The sequence below is a fragment of the Podarcis gaigeae genome (genome assembly GCF_964106915.1).
Source record: "Podarcis gaigeae genome assembly, chromosome: 2".
NCBI classification, from domain to species: Eukaryota; Metazoa; Chordata; class Lepidosauria; order Squamata; family Lacertidae; genus Podarcis; species Podarcis gaigeae.
Window position 1 is genome coordinate 102,097,213 of NC_139679.1, and position 25,419 is coordinate 102,122,631.

General features: G+C 38.9%; 2 protein-coding genes across 4 annotated transcripts in view; both read right to left on the bottom strand.

The window, feature by feature from the left end:
• The window catches only part of LOC310837919 (uncharacterized protein C3orf49), a 405,030-nt gene that overhangs the window by 316,378 nt on the left and 63,233 nt on the right, over positions 1-25,419 (bottom strand). The gene's annotated exons all lie outside the window — the stretch shown is intronic.
• Positions 1-25,419, bottom strand: part of ATXN7 (ataxin 7) — a 95,141-nt gene that overhangs the window by 26,646 nt on the left and 43,076 nt on the right. For all 3 annotated transcript variants that reach the window (XM_083723518.1, XM_083723517.1, XM_083723519.1), the window contains one exon: positions 20,241-20,345. In XM_083723518.1, the coding sequence (XP_083579644.1) occupies positions 20,241-20,345 (105 nt within the window). The remainder of the gene's footprint in view (positions 1-20,240; positions 20,346-25,419) is intronic.

Here is a 25,419-nt window from a genome sequence, read left to right on the forward strand (position 1 = left end):
AGAAGAACAAGAAGCCAAGGAACATTGTAAATACGTCACAAGACCTTTTCACTGTTCTGCATCAGCTTTAACAAATACGCCACAGGGCTTTCTAACATGTGGAAATTTTCTGCCGTCATAATACTGGCAGTATAATATTTAATATATGAATTAATGAACTATTTACCCTTTGTACTAGTTTCCCAACAACTTTTATCCCAGCTTTTGTAATTCAATAAAAACAGACCCCAATGTTCTTCTTTAAAACAAATATTTTTAACATCTGTCAATGCCTTGATAAACATTAAGATCTGAAAAGGTTTCTAGACAGTTATTGAAAACAGATGGATAAAAACTAAAAGATATCAATTTGACCTTGCTTACTGCTTGTCTTTTGTCTTGAGCAAGACATGGCTTTGGACATTATACAGTACTACACTAATCCATGGTTTTGCCCTGGATAGTACAGCAGTAACAAGAACTGAGGAGAAGCGCTGTGGCCGCAACCTTTGGTACAGAATCCCACATGGATTTTTTCCCTCTTTTTTTGCACAAAGCCATGGTGTGGCTTACTGTTACATGTGAACCAGAACTATGGCAAAGAAGGCACATTTTCTGACTGAACCACCTACTGAAACCCTACAGTGTTTCCTATATTCAAAGACCAGAGGTGGATTTAGCTCAATGGGATGCTATTCTGCTGATGTGTCTGTGTGTGTAGGGGAGAGGGACACAGCTGCGCTATCTTGGAAACAGAGGGGTGAAATTTTCATTTACTTATTTTCCCTGTCTTACAGGTTTTTTGAATTCCCAAATTTATATTCTGATAACTTTAGGGTCAATTGCAATTATGAAATATGCCAAGAAACAGAATGTTGCAGTGTAATTTTTTGTGGCACCAAAGGGGTTCAAGCAGGTGTAACAGGCTATTAGACAAAGCATAACTGGGTAGAAACAAACTGCTTTGTTGACGTGAGGATTTTTTAAAAAAAGAACACCTTTGCAATACTAGCAGCACTTCTGATTAAGAACAAGAGATTCAATTAACTTTAATGTAGTTATGTTGGCAAAATAGTCTAGACTCTTGCAGTATAATTACTATGTGCTCCCTAGAAGGATTACAACAGAAATTCTAGCATACAGGCAGCTTCGTGCTTTGTCACTGATAAAATTGAGTGATGATTCAGAGTAAACAATAAGGGCAAACCACACTATGTTTGCACGGTAAGGTGCTCTTAAATTTTATTTTATATTTATACATGTACATAAAACTCAGCGAAATGTTATCGGGGGCGAGAGGAAACCTCTAGTATTATGGAAGTTGGGATGCAAAAAAAAAAGAAAAGAAAAGAAAAAAGTAAACAAATAATCACCAATTGTCTTAGTGTTAAAAATATAACTGCAGTATATGTAGCGTGATAAGGTCACCAATTTATTTTCACATTTCAGCTTCAAGAGATTTACAATGACAAAATTATTACTATCTCTTGTCGTAAACAGAAGTCTTGTGTTTATAGCACTCTGACATGTAAATTTACGTTGCTCAATTGTGCTATGAAGGGGAGTTAAATATGCTTTTCAGGTGATTAGCTTCTAAAATTAGCTTATTAAGCCAGTGCTTGTTAATAAATCAAACAAAATAAACACAGCACGTACAATCAGAAGGCTGAAATTACCAGATACAAATTTCTTTGTATCTTTTGTTGCTTACCCTTGTCAAATGTTTTTTCTTTTACAAAAATGTGCATTTTAAACTTCTGCAGAGAAGCCGCTTTAACACAGATCACATTCTGTTCAGGGAACTTATTTTGATCACAGAAGCACTTTAATCATAAATATGATTAACAAAATAACAGCTTAAGCGTTTTAAGCACGCAGAAATGTTAATCTTAGACATCAGTCAGCTTTGTAAACAATTACACGTCTTTGCGATACAGTTTAAAAAGAGCTACTATGTTCCAAAATACTGTGATAGCTCCATGCAAACATCAGCATTTCGTCTGAGTTAATAGCAAACTCAACTCCCATCTGCGTTTGAACTTTGGCCAAATCACATTTCAGAATGGCTTATGTGGGCCGCTTGCAGCAGTTAATCCCTCATTTTGAGATTATCCACTTTGATCAACTAACTCTGCAAAGGCCATCTACGGGACTTCAACACTATTCACAGCTCCACCTCTGGCAGAGCTAGAGAGAGAAAACAAACCTACAAAAATGCACACAAGTGTAAGTCTCTCCGTTTCATGTCGTGTTAGTACAGAACTATACCAACCTTCTGCAAACTCCATTCAGATCTGGGATCCCTGCCAACTCCTGCCTCTGAAAACTGCACCAGAAAGTTACCCAGAGCTTTCAAGCCCTGTCTAAAGGAAAAAGGCTGTTCTGGAAAGCCTTCTTGTTTCACTCCCCCATTCACATAATTTGACCGTGCTTCACTGCACACTTGCCACTGAAGCTTGCATCATAATTTGGGTCTGCCCACAAACTCCAAATAGGCTCCATGTTTGGGTTTATGTAACGTTTGCTGTTACAGTGAAGTGCGCTTGAGTCACAAAGGTCCTGGCAGATATCTAGTGAAAACAGGGAGGAGGAGTCTAATTTTATCTAACATGGTCACACCAGGAATCCTCGCTGATGTAAATTAATCCCTCTGTTTTCAGACAACCTGGCAGAGTTTGAGAGGCCCGTACTTAAAACAATCTACCATATAATGTGCTAATCAGCTACTGCCCCAGTTTCCTTTACAACAGCTATCATTCAACATGCAATAACAAATCCTGGCACAATATGAGCTGCATGATGAAGATTCATGCAACACTGCAGCTTTCTAAAAGGATTATTTACAACTAGCATGCTTCAGAACTATTCTATAAAATTACTTAATATTCTGAATACTAAATTATAACCTCCCCCCCAGCCACTTAATATACTTTATCAGAGCTTTGCTGTGTACATGAATGAATGCATGTTCCTTTCCTGCATATGTAACTCTGAGCTGCAAAAATAATCTAGACAACCAGTTGTTAACACAGAATTAGTTCACAAGGATGCCAATAACTCTGCACGCTTGGATTTTACCTGAAAAAAATTATCCCTCACTTTGGAATGTTGCAAGATCTTTATGCCTGTCTGTATATATATTGGAATGATTTTTAACCACTATTGTACGTGGAATTGCTTTTAAACATTTTATATATTGTTTTTACCATTTTTGAAGTAGCAGTTTTATAATTGTGTATTTTATTGCTGGAACCCACCCTGAGACTTTATGGTAAAGGATGGGTAAAAAAATCAAATCAAATAAAGAATAACTGAACATTTTGCAAAGCAAGTATTTCTAGAACCATAGAGGTGGAAGGGATCCTGGAGGACATCAAGTCAAACCCCTTGCTCAATGCAAGATGCAGCTGCAGCATCCCTGACAGTTGATTATCTAGATTCTCTTTAATTACGGTATCTGCAGTGAAAGAAATCTCTGCGTCTTCAGAATTTTGACCCATTGGTTCTACTAGTTCTTCCCTCTGGAGTAACAAACAATATCTAACACCCAGCTGTCTGGACAGTCCAAGTTGAGGATAAGATATGTTATCCCCCTCCAAGTTTAAAATTTAAACCACAGAAGGGGAGTGCCTGTCCCTACATTACCACATCTTAAAATATTGTTTGCAAACTGTCCAGAGGAAGTGGTTATAGAACAGTCTATTAATGAGAAGTCAACAAACATCAAGAATAAATAAATAGTAATATTTCAATAAAAGTAATTCCAAAACAAACTCCTGGATTCATTCCAAGGTAAAATGTAGGCAACAACAACAACAAAACCCTCACATCAAGAACCTTTGGCTACCAGGGAAAACTCTGAGACACCTAAAGAGAATGTAAAATCAATATTGCATACTCCCCCCCCTTTTTAAATAAAAATAAAAATTGATGACTCAGTATAACACCTTTAAGCTCTTTTGCAGTATTTGGTGTTTTATATTTGCTAAATAAGACCCAAATTTATTTCAGGCATTTTCCAAAAAACCTATAGTTTCAAGTTTGGTTTAGAAAAGAAACCTCAATAGGACTTTCAGTGTGCAGCTCACAATCTGTAATGGGGATGTGCACTGAGCGATGACCTAAACCATTTGAGGCATCATAGCCTAGATGCATCTTAAGAAAGATGATAGGCTGAAAAAACAGGTAGGTGCAAATGTCACAATCTAGCTATCCAAAAATGAACAACAGCTATTCCTTATCCACCACAGTTGCAATGGAGTGCTTGATACTGGTTATCAGCAATGGTATCAAATAAATTTAAAAACATATAAAAAAGGGTGGTATCTAACTTTTCTTGGTGCTAAATCCGGACAAAGCCATGGAAACATTTTAATTCCAGAATCATTATTTAGCACCTGATCACATTGACAAAGGAATGTTTTCTAGTACTTTGTACTAGAAGTGTTTCTGTTTCATAAGAACATTAGTGGGTGCCATTTGCAAATACAATATCAGGCACGTTGGGCAGTGTCAAAGTTGTTTACTAAATACAAGTAAAGCAAACATAATAAATAAGATTACTCTAGAGCATCAGATAATTCTCCTATGGAAAATAAAAAATATGATAATAATTACCCTAATTTGCATTGATATTTTTTTAAAATCCTAATTCAATTTGTTTGTTTTTGAAAGCCCACAACAGTGGCAACACAGCATTTCATATAAACACATTCTGTTCTGTACCACAGAACAGAAAGCCCCAGGAGTGCTGGCTAGGAACTTCAGATACAGTGCATTTGTAACACTAGTACCAGGCAAAACACAGAGCCCCTCCATAACCTCAGACCAATTAGGATGACTCCAATTCCTACAGCTAACTGACAGGCTAGCTGAATCAATAGATTGTGAAATTGAAGTTCAGGTTCCACAGCTGCTTGACAATCTCACATCTGCTAGGGGCTAAAGTCAGTTCTGCAGAATTTAATCACTTGTCCAGAAACAATGACATTAGGAAACCTAATTACTAAACATCTTTGAGGTGAAGTCACAACCTCGATAGAAATTTGACAGGCAATGCATGTTGGCTAGGAAGTATAGCATGGAGGAAGCACAGTCCAAGGGAAGAAACAGAAGACCAGTCTTTTTTTGGGAGGGGGGCAGAAAAGTACAGATGAAATGAATAGAGACCTTCATAAACATAAAAGTATTGTTGTAGGATTGTTCCCAGAGATTGTTTTGATTATTAGGAGCACTCTATATGAGTAGGTAAATTCAGGTGTAGAGGCAACTTTCCATTTAGCAAAATGAAGTGGTAAGCACACCAAAAAACACCAGCAACTAGAGCTATAAAAGATGGGTAGCAATATTTCCTTCTTCAACTATAATGGCATAACTGATTTTAAAGTTTGAATTTTTTAAAAAGCAAACATTTTACATTTGAGAATGACAATATAGATCATGAAGCTGAGGCTCCAATACTTTGGCCACCTCATAAGAAGAGATGACTCCCTGAAAAAGACCCTGATGCTGGGAAAGATTGAGGGCACAAGGAGAAGGGGACGACAGAGGACGAGATGGTTGGACAGTGTTCTCGAAGCTACCAACATGAGTTTGACCAAACTGCGGGAGGCAGTGGAAGACAGGAGTGCCTGGCGTGCTCTGGTCCATGGGGTCACGAAGAGTCAGACACGACTAAACGACTAAACAACAACAACATCAGTTGGAATACACCTGCTATATTCATTAGTGTTATTGTGAAACAATTCCAACTGCCCATGAACAAAGATATTGCTGGTATAGAATAACAAAAATTAGATAATGTAAATGTTAGCTTTGAGGGCATGCACACCATGCTGCCCCATGCCACCTGTTCAGTTCTGCCAAGCTGCATACTGAGATGACAAAAATTCTGCTCTTGTGTATCAGTCCTCTGACAAGAACAAAGATGACTTAAGTGACAAGGAGGAGGAGAAAAAGTCTAGCTCTCCTCGCCTTGTTCTAAGATTACCCTGCAAGACTAACGCTAGCAATGAGTTTAAACTGTCATGCTTGGATGAAGAATGTGTGAACCAGAAATACTTCTAGCTAGCCACATTTTTTTCTAAAAAAATGTTTAGGGGTACTCTCATTTTGTCTCAAGAAAAGCACCATTTTATAGTTCAAATTGGGAAAAATAAATACAGTAAATGGACAGAAGTACAAAGATTCACAGTATGTTTAGGAGTATGCATACCCCTGCGTCCCCCCAGAAAAAAAGTACTGCTTCTACCTTTCCAAATAACACACATTTCACACATTATTCTTCATACTATTCCACATGCACGCATGGCGAGTGATTTAGCAGGAGAATTATCACAACCTCAGCACTGAGATAGTGGTGGTGATGGCACTGCCTAAGATCGGAAAAGCCAAGAATATGTTCTGCAACTTGAACCAGTCTACCTCATGCATAACATACCTAATTCATTTGGCACAGAACACATGTGTTGCAGAATGACTACTTCTGGAATATTTAGTGATCTTTAAAAACATGTACCCTGCACAGATAACCTTGGTTTCGGACCGAGTGGCATAGAAATACCAACTTAAGTAAAGCTTTTCTGTGTAGCTTTACTTACTTGAATTCATGCATTTGAATTAACAGCAGGGCAACTGTATAGAAATTTCAGATATGCCCAGTGAGTGTTTTTTTTTTTTTAAAACCCACAAACTATTACACCATTTATGGATAAACTAATGTAGGTGTTTTCCATGTTTTCAGTATCCCTGTACCAGAATAAAAGTGTTGTCTTCCTTATGGGGCGCAGAATCTTGGCAAACCATATGTGACTTTGTATCTAGGGTGGGAGTTTCTGATGATGTGCACTGCCCTGAGTTTCTAGGCAAAAGGGTAGGATACTAATGTGGTAATATTTCTATTAACAGTGCTATGGGCTGCATTTATAAACAGTTTTATGAACAGCAAATAATATTTACAGTGATAGTTATGCAACACTGGCCTTGCTGTCAAACAGCAAGCAGCCACTCTCTGTGGGTTCCTCGCCCCCTCCTCCCCTTGTGCAAATGCCCCCTTTCTTCTCTGGGCAGCCATTACTATGCCTTAGAGTTACATCTGAGCCAAGGTAGCAACAGTGAACAAAAGTTAGGTCTCAATTGAAATATTAAAACCACATCCAACCCGTTTCAATGACTAGTCTGCAAGGTAAATCACAGTCACCAATAACCAGGGAAGTGAGAAGAAAAGAGTGCACAAATTCAAGGGGGAAGAAAGGAAGAGGGTGGAGGAAGGCTTATGCAAGCTAATGGGAGATGCTCCTGGTCAAACTGACCTAGCACGATGTCTGATCTCAGCCAGTACATTTTTAGTTCTACATAGCTGCAAGACACTAGACTCTGAAGTCATGACATTTTCATGTCCAACCTTCCCCTCCAAACCTTTCACTATCATAGAATTGACAGCTACCCCTCTAAGACGTTACCATGTTGCTAAAATAAAGTATGAGGAATCCTCTAAATACTCTATACATTCAGGAAGTTTATATAATTATGTGACATGCTATATGAATGTCATTATTTATATAGCAAGGATTCTTCCCCACTTCCAACAATGGAAATATATTGGAAAGAACACAAGGCAACATTAAGAAGCTTACTAGTCCAGTAACCTGTTTCCTATACTGGCCAACCAGGTGCCTCTATGAAGCCCTCAACCAAGGCATGAAGTTAATAACTGGTCTCCACACTTTCCCCTCGCAACTGGTATTCAATAGCATAGCCCTCTGAGCATGGAGACTCCATATAGTCAGCATGATTAGTAGCCAGTGGTAGAGTTAAGTTAGTGGCCACCTGCACAACTTTTGGAATACAGTGGTTTAGGGAAGCTTTGGTACCTCGCAAGACGAAATTAATTCGTTCTGCGAGTTTTTTCGTCTTGCGAATTTTTCGTCTTGCGAAGCACGGATTCCCATAGGAATGCATTGAAAATCAAACTTGCAAGACGTTTTCGTCTTGTGAAGCAAGCCCATAGGGAAATTCGTCTTGCGAAGCAACTCAAAAAAACGAAAAACTCTTTCGTCTTGCGAGTTTTTCATCTTACGAGGCATTCGTCTTGCGAGGTACCACTGTAGCTTTACAATTAAGTACATTTGCAAAGCTCACATTCATGTAAGCGTATTATTACAATACAGAAAAAAGCAGGAAGCTACACATTACACGCACGCACACACACACACACACATTCATACATGCACGCACGTGCATAGGCCCTTTTTAAGCTTACAAAACGCCATGGGTTGGATGAAGATTTGCTCTCATCCACTGGTGGAAGTGGCACTGCAGGCTGCAGGGGGAAGGGAGAAAGGGGCAAAATCCCCACCCTGTCATATTCCTCTAGTACTAGAAGAATTTCAGTGAGCAAAAGTCTGGATGCAACCTCTTGCTGGTATATTTTAAATTGTGGAAATCAGTATATGCAAATACATTAATTTCAATAGGTTAGTACCATAAAATAATATTCATGTTCTTTCTTTAGGCATAAGGTTCTTGTATCTTTACTTCTGTTGGCTCTGGTATGGTTGCAAAAGGTATTTATTTCAAAGTTTAATACCAGGCTGTTGTCAGACACTATCATTAGCTTGATCATAAATGAGTAGAGAAAAGAGTTCATCAACATTCCTAGCATGCTTTAAAGAGGAACCAAACTTTTATTGCCTTGGATGGAAGCTTACATTTCAGCAGCGAGAAAGGAGTATTTGTTATTAAGAATGGAAAAATGTGACGCAGAAAATTTCAGCCACTATAGATGACATAACAAACAGCAGACACCCTGAATAGCTGAGAATACTTTTTGACACCAATATAGAAATGGAATGTTCTGTGGCCCAGATCCTCAGTCATGACCCATGAGTTCACAAGGCCCCTAAGGATACCTTATCACCTTCTAACTAAGATTTTAGATATAGCAAATATTACCTAGAGTCCAGTTCTAAAGAGACTTTTTTACTGGGAATTGCATAACAGGACCAGGGGCTCACCAAGATGCCATCTATCTTAATAAGAAATATGACACTTTCTTTTTAAGCACAGACACAAACACACATGTGAATGAAGGGCAACTGAAAGTGAATACATTTCCACAGCATTTTCCTCCGCATCAAACCAAACCCTCATTAAACGTTTTAAAGGGGAACTGCTCAACTGACTAGTGTACTAACTAGGAAGGATAGACAGAAGGGGTGGGAAGAAGCATACACAGAGGCCCCTCCCCCCAGGAACTTTTTGAAATTTGGCATGAAAAAAGCCTTCTAATGGCTTCAACAGAATGCTCCTTTTAAATCTAATGAGAACAGAAATGATGTGATTTTGTGGCGCTGTTGCATTTGAGTTGTAGCATAACGTAGGTGTCTAAACGGAACTAATTCTGATATTAATGGATGCAAATTATTCTCCTACCTTTTACTGTCATTGTAGGTCAAATTTCTGCCCGGACACTGAGGTCCAGCGCCGAGGGCCTTCTGGCAGTTCCCTCGCTGCGAGAAACCAAGTTACAGGGAACCAGGCAGAGGGCCTTCTCGGTAGTGGCACCCACCCTGTGGAATGCCCTCCCAGGAGATGTCAAAGAGAAAACTAACTACCAAACTTTTAGAAGACATCTGAAGGCAGCCCTGTTTAGGGAAGCTTTAAATGTTTAATAGGTTGTTATATTTTAGTGTTTTGTTGGAAGCCGCCCAGAGTGGCTGGGGAAACCCAGCCAGATGGGCAGGTATAAATAATAATAATTAATAATAACAATAACAATAACAATAACAATAATAATAATAATAATTAATGTGCAGCAGCAGGAACTTTTAACGTCATTCTGCTGTTTGCTGCCCTGGGTTCCACTGGAAGGAAGGGCAGGATGCAAATTTAATTAAATAAATAAAGGTATGGCCCTTTTCTCCTCTTTTCAGTTTTCAACGGTAGCAGCAACAACCATTGTGAGGGGGGTAACTATGGTCAGTTGGCAATCTGACATTAGCAGAAGGAGCACTAAGTGGCACTGTGTTCAGCTGCCATCTGCAGCATTAGCAAAGAAGAGAAAAGAGGCACTCTCTAGGACCCAGAAGCACAGTGCAGAGCCACAGTGGACAGGCTCTGGCTGCATGCAGCAGCTAATGAACTAAATAAGTCATCCTTGCATCACAGCTTCTTGTCCCTTCCAGTACTTGCCCTAAACAAAGTTTATCTCTTTTGAAGCCAAGTGCAATCAGGGCATGTAGGAAAGAGAGGAAGACAGTGTCCGGCAGCTGCTGATTGAACTTCAAGAAGTACTTCCAGTTCTTCAGAGCTGACAATTTTATTTTATTTTATTGCAAAGAAGGTCCTATTATATTAATGAATGGTGTATTTTTCAGTAATTCAGTTGGAAACTCCTCTTAATACACAGTCCCACTTAATTTACAGCTTGCCCTAATCCTTCGAGATAAATCTAACTGCTCAGTTCTATGCCAAAGATAATTCCAGTATAGTCTGGCGCATAATTAGGAATAAAACAAATTCCTGGACTTAGAATCCTGTAAATAGCAGAACTGAACTGAGTTCACAGTTCTTCCAAACAAAAAATGATTCCTGGCTACTCGAACCTTTCTTCATTTGTGGAGTATAATTTAGGACAGGGCGGCGGCGGAGTCATTTTGTTGCTGCCATGATTAAACAGTGGGGAGTCAGGAATGCTTGCCATTTACACTCAGATCCACAAGTAGAGTCTGATGGGTCTTCTGCCCAGCCTTGCTACATTATTAGACATGGAAACAAATACACAATAACTGGAAATGTATCAGACACCAGAGCACAACAAATGCTCACATACGAAAGCCCACACGTCTTGGTTGCAACTTGGAACCAGAACATCATGGGCAAAAAGCCAGTGCCATTCTCAGATGCCTGTCTGTGAGAGAATGGGATTGGGTGCGATGACTCTGCATATGTACAATTTCACCTTGGGTCGCTTGATTTCTCACTCCTCTGCACAGTATCTTCCTTTGTTTGGAGCTGTAGTCTGGATTAGGTTTGAGTTTTTTCTATGCACTCTGCTCCCTGATTCACTGGGCTTCAGCCCCAGCTGGGCTGATATCATAATATTGCCTGGATCTCTATGAACCCACCTGTTTGCCCTTGGCTGTTGCCTAGCACAAACTGTTCGCAATTGAGAGATTAAAACTCAAGGCATGTAAATCTCATTTCTGAGGCAAAAATCAAAGAAAACAGTTTAACCACTAATGCAGAAATCCAATTGATATTATGAGCTTTATTTTGCAATTCTTATTCAAAGATGAAGACTTTAACCTTTGGTTTTCATGCCATTGCCAACATTAGGAATGCAGCTCTTGCATTTCAATGTGTTAAGCTACAGTCTGTTGAAAGGCAGCCTGATGAAACAAGTTTATTTAAAAACTCAAGGATTTGGGTTTAGTGCGAACAAAATGAGTAATTTTGTTGAAACCGAAATGGATTCCTTGCTCCTCTCCCTTATAGCACAGTATCAGATGCTTAAAAAGCACATCAGAATGTAAATATGTATATTGCACATTTTAAGCACTCTTCCTTCCCCTAAGAATAGGACTTCTAAGATATATACAATCAATTTATGTAAATCAAGGCAGATTGCGAAATAACAGTAGTATGTTTTTGCTCCTCTTAGCTTTGGCATCTAGAAATCAAGCAAACCATAAACTGTAATAAGGAGTGCCAGAAACGTAACACCCTAATGATGCCTTCTCATAGTTCCATAGGTGCATGCCTATGTATTATGCTGCCAGCAACACAGCATATGATGCAATCAAATTGTGTGTGTGGTGGGGGAGAAGCAAATAAAACATTATAATCATATAATGATTATATGATGATCTCTAATTCTTTACAGTCGACAGGACTATTGCAGTGCCAATACCTTATCATGGCTAATAAAGGTGGATAGCCAAATGGCCTCAAAACAGTTAGGAGGATGAAAAGCAGCAGCCAGGTAGAATCTAGGGGAATAGATCAACAACACGCACAGATGGGAACTCCATCAGAAGATGGTTAACTGCTGAAAGAAGGATCTGGGAGACAAAGGGCAAGAAGGGTTCAGAAGAAAGGGGGATGTTGGATCTATAAGTTTCAGGAGGTGGCATGTGAATGTAGGCCACTAGTTAAGCCTTAACACAATAAGAAGGTTCTATATATGGCCTTCAGAAGATACAGTGGTACCTCAGGTTACATACGCTTCAGGTTATAGACACTTCAGGTTACAGACTCCGCTAACCCAGAAATAGAACCTCGGGTTAAGAACTTTGCTTCAGGATGAGAACAGAAATCGTGCTCCGGCGGCGCGGCAGCAGCAGGAGGCCCCATTAGCTAAAATGGTGCTTCAGGTTAAGAACAGTTTCAGGTTAAGAATGGATCTCCGGAGTGAATTAAGTACTTAACCCGAGGTACCACTGTATATACTTAGTTAGCAAAAATCTCTTTGGTGTTCCTTCCAGGATTTCCCTACAATACTTTTAAATAATTTTTGGAGGCCGCTTTGAATACATTAAGAAAAGGACTAAGAAAGACATTGAACAAAAAAGCCTTAACTAGAAGGAACCAGTAGGCAACCACCTGGGATGGAAAAAGGTTTTGCATCCAATAAGCCACTTGTCTAGATCATGCTATCAAGCGAGGTTAACGATTAAAATTTACCACACATCCGATATAGCTGTGTGGCCAAATGGCCATCTGTTTCCTCTATCTCATCGTCAGTTCCACATCTGATAACAGGAAGTTTCATGAGAAGCATGTAGGGCCGCTGTCAAGATAAACGAAATAAATACAGCAACCACATGCATGTTGGAAAAACACTGAAGGGATTCTAAAACAAGAAATATCTACCTGACAAATACTGACAATGGATGCAGGACTAGGCTAGAATTTCTCTCTTCTACGATGAGATTCCTAAAATTGTCTTACCTCAGGCAAACATTAGCTTGAAAGTGAATCTTTAGAAACTCGCTGCTCTGTTAAGCTCATTTATTTATTGTTTCTTAACGTTTAAAATGATCATTTCACCACACTATGCATACAAAAACTCTGGGCTTGAGGCCAGTTTGTATGCCAACTCTCTTCTCACGGGCCACCTCTGCAAACTGGTTTGCATGCATAGCAAACTTTGCAGAAACAACAAAAACTTCTGACAAGCAGGACTTACAAAGTGACTGTATTCTGCAGCCAGGCTCAAATACACCTAACAGTGATGTGGACGGTTCAGTGCTTTTTAGTCATGTTAAATATGAAACCTACATTATATGTCTGATGAATAAAGCATGATCGTGCAGCTAAAAGGTTTATTTCGTGCATCCAAACAGTTCTATTCTTACCCAAGCCTTTAAACTGTTAACTGGTCTTTTTCCCCCCATGCGGCCCTCCCTTGGAAGCAAGCATATTTATAAATACAGTGGTACCTCGGGTTAAGTACTGTACTTAATTCGTTCCGGAGGTCCGTACTTAACCTGAAGCACCACTTTAGCTAATGGGGCCATATGCTGCTGCCGCGCAGCCCGAGCACAATTTCTGTTCTCATCCTGAAGCAAAGTTCTTAACCTGAAGCACTATTTCTGGGTTAACGGAGTCTGTAACCTGAAGCGTATGTAACCCGAGGTACCACTGTACAAGAATTAGCAAAAATTAGTATAACAATTTTCAGTGCCTTACTTTTTTATTAAAAAAAACTTAAACAATCTAAGGAATGTGTGTTATTGAGTTTTCACATCTCAAAATATTTACTGATACTCCAATAAATTCAAGTACAGCTTTTAATTTGCATATAGAACACTAAACATCAGCAAAAGATTGTGGCCAACTCCTCTCTCCCAGCTCCTTGCTCAGAAAAGCATGGGAAATAGCCTCACTTTTGGGGAGCACTTTGAAAGTGAGAAAGTATCATTCCCCCTCCTGTGGAAGTGCAGACACACCAATTTCTGCAGTTTATGTACTCGCTTTAGCATATTAAAGAGAAACACAATTTATACTAATAAATGTTAAGTCAAGACGAGAACAGTGTGTACTGGACCTATTTTACGTTTGGTGTTTTGGCACACACAGTACTTCAGCAAAAAAAATCTTCGCAGATTATGCAATTTAAAAATATCGTTTTATTTCATGCAAATAGCAACTAATTTAAGTGCAAGTAGAAAGTTCTCTCCAGAGCCATCAGTGCCTTAAAAGAAAATTTTATGCTTATGACAACTCAACAGCATATAAACTATATGTAATATAGGGCATCATATTAGAATTCAAGTATGTCTTGTGGCTTTTTATTGAATAATGTGATAGCATTTGTGACTGTAGCCAACCTTGTTGCTTAAACTTGTTAAGAGTGTTTCCAGCTTCAGGTTAATAAGTCCCAAGTGTATATTTTCAAGCCTCCCCTCACATCCCTTGTTTGTTTATTTTATTGGAACGGCGATCTAAGTGGAGATACTTTATTAAATGATACGCTGTTTTAAAATAACCAAGTAATTGGTTGAAGTGTCTGTACTGAGACAAATCCAGCGGTAAACTTGAAGTGCAAAATGCTTCTGGGGACATGCCAGAGTGTTTCTTGTACGAGCTATAGCATTTCATACAGCCTTGCCAAGAAGAAATTAAATCAGCCATTACTAGAACTGGAGATTAAAATCCAGCTGCTGGTATTCAGAGTTAGTGAACTACTGTTTGAGGAATGGAGAATTATTTATATGCAACCGACTGAAGCTTCTAATGGTAATTTCCTAACTGTATAATTATCTCAGGCCTTTTGGTAGTCAGCTACCACATGTGCCTTTCTGGCATTAGCTTGATAGGCTGAGGGTCCCCTTTGTGAAGAAACAGAGGCAGTACAGATTTTATTTTGGCAACTGGAGGACAACAGATGGAGGATTTAGAGTTCTGGGTGCCACATGAAGCCCAACAAGCTTTTTGGAAGGTGGTTTTGTTATGCTTTTTAACCGTAACTGCAATATGAGGTATAAGAAGCAGGTAAAAGTACTCTATACAGCTCCGCTTGCTGTTAAGGAGCATATCAGTGTAATAGGATCACACCGAAATGTCCTCACACTGCGGTGCCATGCAAAGGACATGCTTCTGCAAAGTCGTGCACATCTCGCAAGTACAAAAACTACATCACTGGAGGTATGGAAGAATGACTTTGCCGGTCAGTGTCCCGTTCCCAATATCAAGATCATCTCACTCCATAGCGACATGCTACAGACCTGAGTTTTAAGTGAAACTATGTGCCCCTGCCCTTCACCCATCCATGTACTGACCTCTGCCATCAAGACAGAAACACTTCTCTCCAACACTGCTCATCAGAGACAATTCGGCAATGTACAGCCCCAGCTTCCACAGGACAACATGTGGTATAGACTGATCACAAAGAGACAAACTCCAAAGCTCATCTAAGGGAGGAAATGTGCATTTTCCAAAGGTGATATGTGCATTATGTCCGCATAATAGGAAGTGTTGGAAAACATCAATCTGCCACCTTAAGAAAAAACCCCAAAGCAGGAAGAAGCAAACATGATCACTTACCAACAGAACAACCCTCTCCTCCCACTCTCAAATAACACAAGCCTATGATTATGTGACTACCCAAACTGTACTGTACCTAGCTATCCAAGCCTTCAAGGCGACAGACTGTGCTTCAAAAGTAACAGAGTGCAGCTGATGTTCACTTTATAGGTAATAATGTATACTGCTGCAACATAATATTTAATTGCATCTGTCTGCAATACTGTCTTTAACTTCTCAGATTCCACTGCAACCAAGAATAAGGCTATCATATATATTGACACACCCTAACAGCAACCTAGGAGTCACAAATGAATTGGCATGTTAAATTTAATCCTACTGAACTGTCCATTCTTTGATACCAGCGGTTGGTGGACTAATCTGCTTGCTTTCAGTTAAGAATATAATATGCAATGAGTACTTCATCTTTCTGACAAACCAACGTTGTAAAGTAACACAGGTTACAGTGAAGATTAAAGGGATTATAGCACAATCGCATCAAGACCATACTGTGTTGAATACTAATTTAAAGCAGGAAAACTCTTATCAGAAATCTGACTTAGAAAAATACTCACTTGCCTGATCACCTGTGCTTTGTTAAGAAATGTTTCTAGGTGACTGGGTAAGGAAGCTTTCAAGAAGTTGGTTGTTTTTTCCATTTAGGCCATATATGACTAACAGGGACATTTAAGGCAGGTGAACTAATAAAAACATTTGTGGGCAAGTAAATTTGCTGGACCCTATAGTCCAGTCTTTCCCAACCTTGGGTCTCTAGCTGATTTTGGACTACAACTCCCATCATCCCTAGCTAGCAAGGGCAGTGGTTAGGGATGATGGGAATTGTAGTTCAAATACAGCTGGAGACCCAAGGTTGGGAAACACTGCTATAGTCAACAGAGTATTAATATTAGCAATAGGATTTCTTACCCGCCCTTCACCATAAGATCCCAGGGCGTGTTACAACACTATCCAAATGCAAAATTAAAATCAGTCTGAATAATTTAAAGCATGAAAACAGCTGTTTTTTAAACTCTGATGGCGGCTCCAAAATTAGCTTCCAATAAACAGCAATTTAGCAATTTCCTCTTCAAGCCAGGTTCCAACATTTGTTCATCACTCTTTAGGACAAATATCAATAATACTAGTTTCTGTAATCAGCTTCACTAATAAGCAGACAAAAATCATGACCAAAAGACTTCAGTCTACTATAACTAGAATGAACACACAATAAACACTCAACATGGACCATATGAAACCACAATATATTGCAAGGTAGCCTAGTGGAAGAAGATGGGGAGGAAAAGATACATAGGTTTGACATCTGAAGAATAACATTAAGTTGGTATACAAAATGTATCCTCAAAATATTTCTGTACATGTCACTCTTAATCCCATTCTACAGAAAGGAGGCAGAGGTCGAGGAACAGCACACACCTATAAAACTAACTATGCCTTTTTAGCAAACCCTTTCTCACTTTTTTGGCTCAATTCAAGTATCTCACCATGCCAGAACATGGTTAAGGAAGCTTAACTGTAGTTTTCCATAATGTCCAATTCGAAAGAACTATCTATACAGTAGTTACAAAATCCCACAAAACTATCATTTTTAATATTTGTAGGCATTCTAACATTTCCTCCCTCCCATGTCTCATAAAACTTGATTGGTTTTTATAACATGTCTCACTTGGCAGTTCCAAGAACTTTGCCATTTCCATCAATGGTTATAAACCTGCCTGGGTCTCAGTCATGGATATAAATTAGATTTCATGAAAATTCTCTCTTTCAGAAACATTACACTCATATTAAAATACACTTAAAGCTACCAAAACAATCAATTGACTATCACCTCACTTCTTTCAAATAATAACAACAAAAGCTGACTCAAACCTCAGGTGGCACAATGGGTCAGTGAGTCTGGCTGTTAACTGGAAAGCTGGTGGTTCGAGGCTATCTAAGGACGGCCGTTGGCAGGAATTCTGCATTGCAGGGATGGACTAGATGACTCTCAGGGTCCCTTTTACCTCTACAATTCTATGATTCCATTATTGTTTTGCAGGACCTCCTTAAAGGTAAAGGTAAAGGGACCCCTGACCATTAGGTCCAGTCGTGACCAACTCTGGGGTTGCGGCGCTCATCTCGCTTTATTGGCCGAGGGAGCCGGCGTTTGTCCGCAGACAGCTTCCGGGTCATGTGGCCAGCATGACTAAGCTGCTTCTGGTGAACCAGAGCAGCACACGGAAATGCCGTTTTACCTTCCCGCACATGCTTTCGAACTGCTAGGTTGGCAGGAGCAGGGACCGAGCAACGGGAGCTCACCCCATCGCAGGGATTCGAACTGCCAACCTTCTGATCAGCAAGTCCTAGGCTCTGTGGTTTAACCCACAGCGTCACCCACATCCCTTTATTTGAATTAGTGAATGTCTGTGAAAAATTTGAAATGCCACTATACATTTACAGATGGCAAGATTTCTTGATTGTATTTATAAGCACTTTACTGAAACCAGCCTTAAAGTAATGCTAATTATATATTTACAATAATTTTTTTAAAAAAATAAAATAAAAAATTGTCCAGCAGCATCTTATAGACCAACTAAGTTTGTTCTGGTATAAACTTTCATGTGCATGCACAGATACACTGAAGCAGAAGTCACCAGACCCTTATATATAGTGAGAGGGTGGGGAGGGGTATTACTCAGAAGGGTAGTAGGAGATGGGTGATTGGCTCAATGGGTATGGTAAACCTGTTGATGACTGTTAACGATTGCAATTAAATATATATTGCTACTGGACAATTTTTTTATTTTATTTTTTTGACTGTGTCAGACCAACACGGCTACCTACCTTAATATATATTTACAAATTGCAAACTCAAGATGAAAGCTAGTAACTGCTCAAAGGAACAAGTGGAAACTCTGCATTTTATTAGCATATGCCCTAAAATGTAAAGTGTAAATTCCACTTAAGGATAAGTAAGAGCTGACTATGCATAGTTGCTGGCTACAGGCTACAGTGGGGCGGAAAGCTTTATGTCCTTTAATATCTGACAAAAAGAAAGGGGAAATATGGGGGAATGGGGGGAAGCTGTGGTACATTTATTTTCATGTTCCTTACAGCTTCTGGAAATTTGGTTTAAAATTACTGACATTTTCTATCAGTTAGTTTGACCTCACCCTTGGAGGTGCACTCCATTGTCTCTTGAGACAGAGGGATGCCAACAAAATATCCCACCTACTAAAATGGGAATTAGAGGAGATGAAAATGGACAAACAACAAACTCTCTTAGAAGGGAACAGAAAACTCGGCAAACTTCCATCACCAGACTGTTATCCAAAGTAGTGAAAAATGTGAATGTGAACAAATTCGCACAAATTACAAATTGGATCCCAGCTACAATAGTTCTCACTGAAATTTTCCTTAGTGGCTCCATGTGCTTTTGCTTGCCCCAATAAATTTCATTATTTTCTTTTTCAACATTATTTTAAATTTAAGCAGTCGGCTTTGTTCTATTTCCAAAAGGTAACAACTCAATTAATTTCAGTGGGTTTACTCTGCATGGGACTTAAATCAGATGCAATCCTGAGTGTTTATCAACCCTATGGACAGGATTTTATTTCCTCACCATAAATAATCTGTTAATACCAACACATCCAAATCAGAACTCACGCAAAATTCACTACAACTATATCTAGTATCAAAACACTCTATACTGCAATACATATGAACTATGATGGTGAGCCGCCCATCTAACAGGGTTGCTCCAGCCACTGTGGGTGGTTTCCAACAAATTAAAACATCCAGACACATACGCTCTGCTTCTAACATGTTCAAGTTTAGCATTTTCTGAATTTTTGCATCATTGCTGCAATTGTATAACTGGTTTCAAATGAGACAGGCCAGATTCTCCTTATTTTACAGCAGGAAAAAGGTCTTAGTGGAGGTAATATATGCACACCTTTAAGGCCAATTCACATACCCCCAAAAGTAACTAATGTAAAGAACATTTTTAGTCTTCACAAGTATGTGTAAAAGCTATATAAGAGTAAACTCTAGGTTCTGTATACAAGATAGCATCAAAACAACTTTTTCTTCTGAATCTTTTTCTTTTGTTTTCCTTATTTATAATGCTGTTCAAATCCCTATACGTTTAAGAAATATTTGCAAACCTAATAAACAATATTTCAAAAATTATAAAATAAAACATGGGCTATAATTTTTTTTGGTATGCCTTTAAAAAAATTTAACATGGGGGTAATGCAGATAATACTTCACAAAATAGTGCCCTAAAATACAGACCTGGACTTGTTTTGATTAATGTCTGCAGGAGACTTTGTGGATATTTAACTTATAATTAGAAAAATCTTAATAATTATTCATAAAGGAAACAGTTTATAAGAAGTAAATAAGGAGGCTAAATACAGGATAAAGGAAGTCTTTTATTTGGTTGTTTGTATTGTTGTATGTTATGTTCACTGTATGTTATGTTCACGTTTAATAAATGTGAATTTGTGTATTGGGGTGGGGGGCTTGTGTTATGTTGTAAATAAAATGCCAATAAAAAAATAAAAAAATAACATGAAAGTGCAATCACATGCACATTTCATATTTGTACAATATTTACATAATGCCATGTGCAACATCGGCTGGAAAGATCACAAAGAGGGATAATCTAAAATTGCCAGGCTTAATCCTGATTTTACTTCACCCTAATGATTAAAAAATGGTTCAGTACTTACCATAATGTGATTGAAATGCCTGTGGTTTTACGACCTGATTACAGTGGTTACACATCACCAAATAGAAATCATCATGAGCTGGGCATAGGCCAAATATTGGCATATCTAAAATAAAAAGACAAAGGGTATGTCTCACAAGTATTCAAAATGGTGGTACAACAATTTATATAAAATAACCATGTAATGTTGCTGTAGGTGAATCACTGAGACGAAGTTTCAAAAGCTACATGTGGGAGTGGAGAAATGAATACTCAATAGTTACAGAATTAAGTATTACAACATATCTACTTCAGAGTGAACACAAAAATAGCTTATTGACAGTCATTATCTATAGGTACTTGAATATAGAATTGAGTTTATACTACTTTAAGAAGAGCATTAGAAACTAGAAAGAGCACATAAATATTCTTTTCCCCCCTAAATTGCATGCAGGTTGGGAAAAGTTATTAAACATTTCTAAGGCATTACTCAAAGGCATAGGAATTTAACTGCTAGCAAATATTTCCTAGCAAACATGTATAGGATCAGACTGCATACATTTTAAAGGCATAGCTTTAACTAGACAGCGTTATGTATCAAATAGTTCTATTTAATAGGATATTATATCCCAGCCATCTGGTACCACAGACCTAGAAAACACTTGCAAAAGGGAGTGAAAAAAACTGAGCAGGAAACCTGGCTGTACCATGACATTTGGACAAAATAATAAACCATACATGTAGGCTACTATTATAATAGACTTCGAAATTGGAATAGTGTTTCTATATTATCTCCCTGACTACAAACAGAGGTAATATGCTAGAAAATCACCTTCAAAATGGCTTCCTGCTATGTTAATGAACTAGTGGGCTCATCCCCACTTTCACACCTGCAAGAAGATCAGAAGTCTCGGCTTTTAAACAAGCCACTGTTTGCTGGCGTCCTGGGGAGGTCACTTCCGTGCTGCCAACACAGTGGTTTGACTTCACCCCCAGAAGCGCACTCCATTGTTCTCTCTCGAGACAGACAGATGCCAGTAACAGCAGTTTGCCACAGTGTATGAACTTGGGGAAACTGTGATTACTGAATAAGCCAGGATCTGAAACCAGGCTCTGAAGCTGGTTTGCTCGCACAAAGTATTGTTTGACCGTCTCTTCCTTGCAGGTACAAAAGATGAAAGGGGTGAGGCTGTGAGACCAAGCCTAAGCCTGAGGCAGGAAACCATGGTTTCCAGTTATGTTTGAATCAGGTCTATAAGTTCAAAGCACAGGCTGCCCTGGCACTAAATATACCAATCAATATCATTTTAATCTGGATAGCAGGCTGTACTCTACAATTAAAACAGTTTTAAGAGATACATAATGGACAGCTAAATCATATTTCTTCAGTTTGCAAGACAGCCTATGCAGTAAGGGCCAATCATTATCAGTTTTGTAACAACAGCTTAGCTTTTCTACAGAACATCATAAAGTACATTCTGTGGCAGAATGACATTTATAATTACCATTGTATGGACAAAGAACAAACAAAACACACAGTCAACGAGTCTGGACGATGGTAAAACCTCCAAGCATATCTCTTTAGGAGGTAGAAAACTATTTTCTCACTCACAGCATATCACTTATTGATGCAAGGAATCTGCAACCGAATACTTGAGCAAAGGTTCATAGCCAGATCAGTCACAATGCCTCAAACAAGTGGACCGTGTCCACCCCGCTACTACATTCATGTAGAGAACAAGATCTTATGAATGGGTTGCCATTCTGAAAATTTATTGCCTGGTTATTTAAAAACACTTGGAATGGTGTTGAAGTACCATGGAAACTGCTTGTTTACAAGTATAGCATAGTTTAACAGTGAACAACATGAAAATCACTTGCCTTGATTCTTAAAATTTATTTTTTAATTCTTATTTAAAACAAAGTTGCACTTCATTTTGACATTTCCAATCTCAAGTATTGAAACTATTTTGGAAATGTGTATCAGGCGGCTTCCTGTGTTCCTAGAATGTATTATGCTAGCCTCCACAGCACTCAGAATCAAATTTTAACCTTTGTGACTTACTGTAAGCAATGAAATTATTTGAGCACATCAGTTTATGTAATTTTTATACCATTAATCTCAACCCTTTCAGCCATGGGACCAACCTATAACCTTCCCCTTTCCCCCCTACATATTTGTATGGTGGTAGCGCTTAGGATGCAACCCACCTTGGATTAGTCCGTGAACCTGTGGGTCCCAATCCAACATCTGAAAATCAATGCTTTATGCCCCTTGTGGGAGATTAATCCTGGGGTCCTAAATAAGATTATGGGTTCCTTTGTCTGGTGGCCAAAATTTGCAATACCAAGAAAAGTAGCAAATGGTAAATTTCTTGGGTAGCATCTAATGGTTGCATGAGTACTATGCAATTTATGCAAGTGACTGCTCTCTTTCCCTCCTCTGGTCCCCGCAGCCCCCCCAAACCAACCAAAAACTTTGTCCAAAGTGACACTCCTCCAAACAGTAGGGGCTGTGTCATACAGGGTTACAATGGGAAGGCAGAGTTCCCTGAAACTGAGCACGGGATGGTGTGTCAGCAGAACTCCCAATGGAGTAAGATCCCTCTGCCCAATTTCAGGCAAATACACCACCTCCACACACACACACACACACACACACTGTGGTGGTATTTGTCATCAAAGGCCCCACTGTTCATGTCATGTGGGGGTTGCAAACCCACTAGAAAGCTTAACAGAGCAAAAGGCCCCAACCACTGGCCAAAGAGCCACCAATTACTATTCAAGAAAGAACACTGATTATTTTAGGCTAGATATTAAATACCCACAGATAATTTCTTCTGGCCTTGAAAAACGAATCTCCCTCTACTTTTTCCTTTACAGTGGTACCTCGGGTTACAGACGCTTCAGGTTACATATGCTTCAGGTTACAGACTCCACTAACCCAGAAATAGTACCTCAGGTTAAGAACTTTGCTTCAGGATGAGAATAGAAATCGTGCGGTGGAAGCACGGCGGCAGCGGGAGGCCCCATTAGCTAAAGTGTTACCTCAGGTTAAGAACAGTTTCAAGTTAAGAACGGACCTCCAGAACGAATTAAGTCCTTAACCCAAGGTACCAGTGTATTTCCCTTATCTCTATCTTTTTTGTTACTATTGTGTATTCTGTTCCCTGCCTCCCACCCAATCCTGATTTGTTCTGAACCACAGTTTCCCCTAATTTTGATGTAAAGATAAATTATGGGTAATTAAGCCAGAAAAAGTCTTCAGTTGCAGTATTTGCAGAAGCGAAAGGGCTGAGCAAGGGTGGAGGTGAGATTTTTGCTTATGTCCAAACCAGGCCTTATTTCACTTTCAATTCACTTTTAATTTAAATACCAACTTTCTATACTGCTGTACAAAAGGCGGTTTGTGCTGGCTTGGGGGGCGGGCGGGTAATGTCTTGTAAAACTATCCTGAAATAATAAGGTGTGGTATATAAATCCCCCCCAAACCCCTTTGCTTTCAACAATTTATGTTACCAACCAATACCAAGACAATTACATTATAAAAGAACAAAAAGTTCAGCAATGAACAAACATTCTAAATGCCAGCCTAGAAAATCTGTTGCCCGCTATCTAAAATCTGCAATGAAAGCAGTTTAGGCAAGTCTCTAAGGAAGTGAATTTCATGGGTTATATGGCCAGTAGGTTAAACATGGGGCATGATGCCTCTGAGTTTTACTCTTAAATTTAGGATGGATTGAAATCAAGACAAAATGACTTGAAGTCACATTTCCCACTATACAATTCATACATTTCCTAAGTAACAGTACACATTAGGTGCCATATATTAAAACACACCAGTCTGAAACTAAATAAAGCCTTTATGGTACCTAGGGGCATAATCCAAAACATACTGTCATACACCCATGCGCCATCAGCACTGCTTTAATATATTTCCTGAGAGACAAGAGGAATAATTGAGAAATTATTAGATTTCCAATTAGGATTACTGCATATATCCTAAGGGCCACAGCAACAGAGGTCCATCAAGCCTGTGGACCTGTGTGCAACCACTGCTCTCCATTGGAGATAGAGACAGGCACTCTAGGGAGCCTTAGCACCGAAATGGACGGGGCCCAGCCCCTTTCCCTCGACAGCTGCAAGTAAAGGCTTGGGCTTGTTTTGGTGTTGGCATGCAAGGTCCCATCACCTCCACCATCCAGTACCAAAAGAAGTCAGCCCCAGCTTCACTTTTCAGAGTGATGTTTGTTTTTAGCACTTGCCTGACCAGTGCTCTTGAGCATCCCCCAAACTGAGTGTCAAAGTGTTTAGGAAACCTGTTGAAACTGCTGTCAATCAATTACATCTGCTAACTCCAGATAGACTTCTAAGATAATACTGAAGAATCCTTCTCTATACCACAAAAGGTAGGAAGAAATCAACTTATATTCAAACGAACAACAGAACTATTCAGCTAGTTTACAGATTAATAATGTTACATAAACTGCTGCAATGCATTGCCTACTCTAGAATTCACATTTTAAAAGGCTAAGTATTTCTAGTCGTATACTTTCAGGATTCCGATAAAACATTCAGCGTATTTGCCTGACCAATTGTCTCAAGAAGAGAAAGTATCCTACTGGAAATACGTCCAAGAAGACAACTGATCAATGCGATAACACATGTATGATAAGTAACACAAGAATACCAAGACTTCAAAATATTATGCAATATAAATGACAGCAGATCTCATGAGTTTGCATACATGTGTTATCATATTGATCAGTTACCTTTCTGAAATTCAGAAGGCAATGCTGGTACAGAAGATTATACAAACATGAAATTTAAATGAAGAAAAATTAGTTAAAATGAAATAAAACAGAATGCAGCAATTATATTAATCACAATATTAAAACCAGAACTAATGAGAAGTCACGTATCTAAAAGGAGAATGTAGGGAACTCTAGAATCAGTTGTGTGTTATAGAAAATATTTCATACTATTTCTCCACAGAAAAAAACCCACTTTTAGAAATGCATTGTTTCAAAACATTGATTAGTAACATGATAGATGAACCCAGTATAAGTTAAACTGAGCAGCTGGAATAGAGATAATTTGTTTGTTTGTTTCTTTGAACCAGGGGTGAGAACTCAGAGGCTTAGAGGGAGAGTGTGTCAGAAAGAAAATGAACTGATATTGGTGTGTGTGTGTGTGTGTGT